Source organism: Sinocyclocheilus grahami, unplaced genomic scaffold (genome assembly GCF_001515645.1).
Source record: "Sinocyclocheilus grahami isolate Dianchi unplaced genomic scaffold, SAMN03320097.WGS_v1.1 scaffold293.1, whole genome shotgun sequence".
Lineage (NCBI taxonomy): Eukaryota > Metazoa > Chordata > Actinopteri > Cypriniformes > Cyprinidae > Sinocyclocheilus > Sinocyclocheilus grahami.
The window spans coordinates 593,371-595,784 of record NW_015505472.1 but is presented as its reverse complement, the minus strand read 5'-3'; the positions used below and the strand labels follow the sequence as shown (position 1 = coordinate 595,784).

Here is a 2,414-nt window from a genome sequence, read left to right as displayed (position 1 = left end):
TATATATATAATTAAAAGACATTACAAAGAAAAACTCCCACTCTCTATTTGTAGTTATGGCAAAGCCAGAAAATTGTGTTATTTTGATTATGCCATTATCTAATCTCTATCTTATATCTTCATTGTGGAATTTGTTTTCTCTTGTTGTTAGATTACTTCCATTCGAATATTAAATAAGACCAGCACCAGGCACACGAGGCAATTTTGCATGATGGAAAAGATACAGGTTTAGAGAAGCACTATAACAGCAAATGCAGAATGGGTCATAGTGTGAGATGCAGAATGAATTCTGTAAATAACAGATAAAACTTTCAGTCAAATGCTAATTATGAACTTTACATACTGAGAAGATATGATATTCAAAAATATTCAGTGCTATATCAGTCTGAGAGAAACTAACTCCAATGCTTGATGATAGAAACCTGCCAAAAACTGCCCGGCATGTTTATATTTGCAAAGAACGTACAGTAAATTAGCAAAGAAGAAAAAAAGAGTAGTGGAATGGATGGTCAGTTAACTGAAAGGACAAAACCCAAGCCCAGACTTTCAGTAAAGAGAGAGTCTCAGAGATGTTTGTGCATGAGTTAAGATCTGCTCAGAAACTTAAGAAATGTACAGATATTTATTATTATTTTCCATACATACATTTAACAATTTCTCTGTAAATCTTTGCTTTCCTTAATGAATATGAGCCAAATAGTAAAGTAAAAAAGACACGTCTTATCTGGTTGCCTTCATGGTACTGAAAATATTGAAATAGTTTGGCTGAATACACAATGCAAATATAGGTTACTTTACAATGTAAAGCATTGACATTTTCATTTGCATTATTAGTCACTGCTGTACTGCCCCCGTATGCTATTTATGTTCTTATTGTTTCGTTTTTATATAATAATAATGTGAATTACACATTTATCGGCTGATATATATATATATATATATATATATATATTATTTTTTTTGTTTGTTTTTCCAAGCAAATAGCTTTAGTCTAACCACCCTACGCCCAACACTGCAATTCTCCATTAAGTCTAAAATTCTTTATGCAAACTTTTTTTTCTATATATTTGTGTTTTATTGCAGCAAAGGCTAGCCTGCACAAGTTGTGTTAGAGCTTTTTTGCAAACGTTTCAAGCAGAAATACGTTCACATGCATCAGTTGACAGCTCTCTTCCTGGTTATTCCCTCGTGCTGTTGCTTATTCGAACGAGTTTACATGATTTTAAACATCAAAGTATTTATAATAAGTTGTATAACAGCATAAGACTACATAAGTGTACTTTGACTTTCTTTTCGTATTTTTCCTATTTATTAAAAGTAGCATGCATGTAAATATGAGTATTTCACACTAGTCTTACCAAAGTAAACTTCCTTCTCGCACTTGGGGCATTTAGGCATGTTTGCGGCGATTTAGTTCCTCGCAGGAGAAAGTCCTGTTTGAATAAAGTAGAGATGGAGAGCAGCAACGGTCCACCTGCACACAGCCACGCCTTTGGTTTGAGCCCATGCATTCTGCAGTCTTATTTATAGTACTGTGGAAATAGTTTGCACACGGAGAGAGAGAGAGAGAGAGAGAGAGAGAGAGAGAGAGCAATAGCGCGAGTACACGAGAATGCGCTTTTCTTCATTATGTATGCTTATTTCCAGCGGTTTTTTCGCTCTGTATACTGTATTGATTTGGCTTTTAAATTTACAAACACTGGAGACTCATTGTTTGTGTGAATTATCAGGTTTGCACTGGATGCAGGTTGCGTTCTGCTTGTTTGAAAGGGATGGAAATATGATCCTGTCCTCGGTACAAACCTTCATTTCATTTCAGTGGGATTGTTTTTCAGGAGACCATGCTGACTCACTCAGATCAAATAGCCACATGATGACCTGGAACGTAGGTGGCCATCTGATGTCCTCAAACAGTAAAGTGCCATGCCAAAACATGCTGGTCATCACGGCTTTGTGTTTGTCAAGTCAAGTCAAGTCACCTTTATTTATATTGCGCTTTTAACAATACAGATTGTGTCAAAGCAACTGAACAGCATTAATTAGGAAAATAGTGTGTCAATACTGCAAAAGGACAATAGTAACCACTAATTTTTCAGTTAAAGGCAGTTCATCATTGAATTCACTGATGTCATCATCCAGCTCAGTTCAGTTTAAATAGTATCTTTGCAATCATTTGCGTTCAAGTCGACAATATCGCTGGAAATTAAGTGTCCCCAACTAAGCAAGCCAGAGGTGAAAGTGGCAAGGAACCAAAACTCCATCGGTGACAGAATGGAGAAAAAACCTTGGCTCAGTCGGGGGGCCAGTTCTCCTCTGGCCAGACGAAACCAGCAGTTAAATTCCAAGCTGCAGCAAAGTCACATTGTGCAGAGGACTCAACTGGTTCCTGTGGTCTTGTCCCAGTGGTCGTCTGA

General features: G+C 36.8%; 1 protein-coding gene across 1 annotated transcript in view; it reads right to left on the bottom strand.

Moving 5' to 3' along the window:
• Positions 1–1,497, bottom strand: part of crip1 (cysteine-rich protein 1) — a 5,388-nt gene extending 3,891 nt beyond the window's left edge. Inside the window, exon 1 of the mRNA XM_016292828.1 lies at positions 1,359–1,497. Within this exon, the coding sequence (XP_016148314.1) occupies positions 1,359–1,398 (40 nt within the window). The 5' untranslated portion in view covers positions 1,399–1,497. The remainder of the gene's footprint in view (positions 1–1,358) is intronic.
• Between the last annotated feature and the right edge of the window lie 917 nt (positions 1,498–2,414).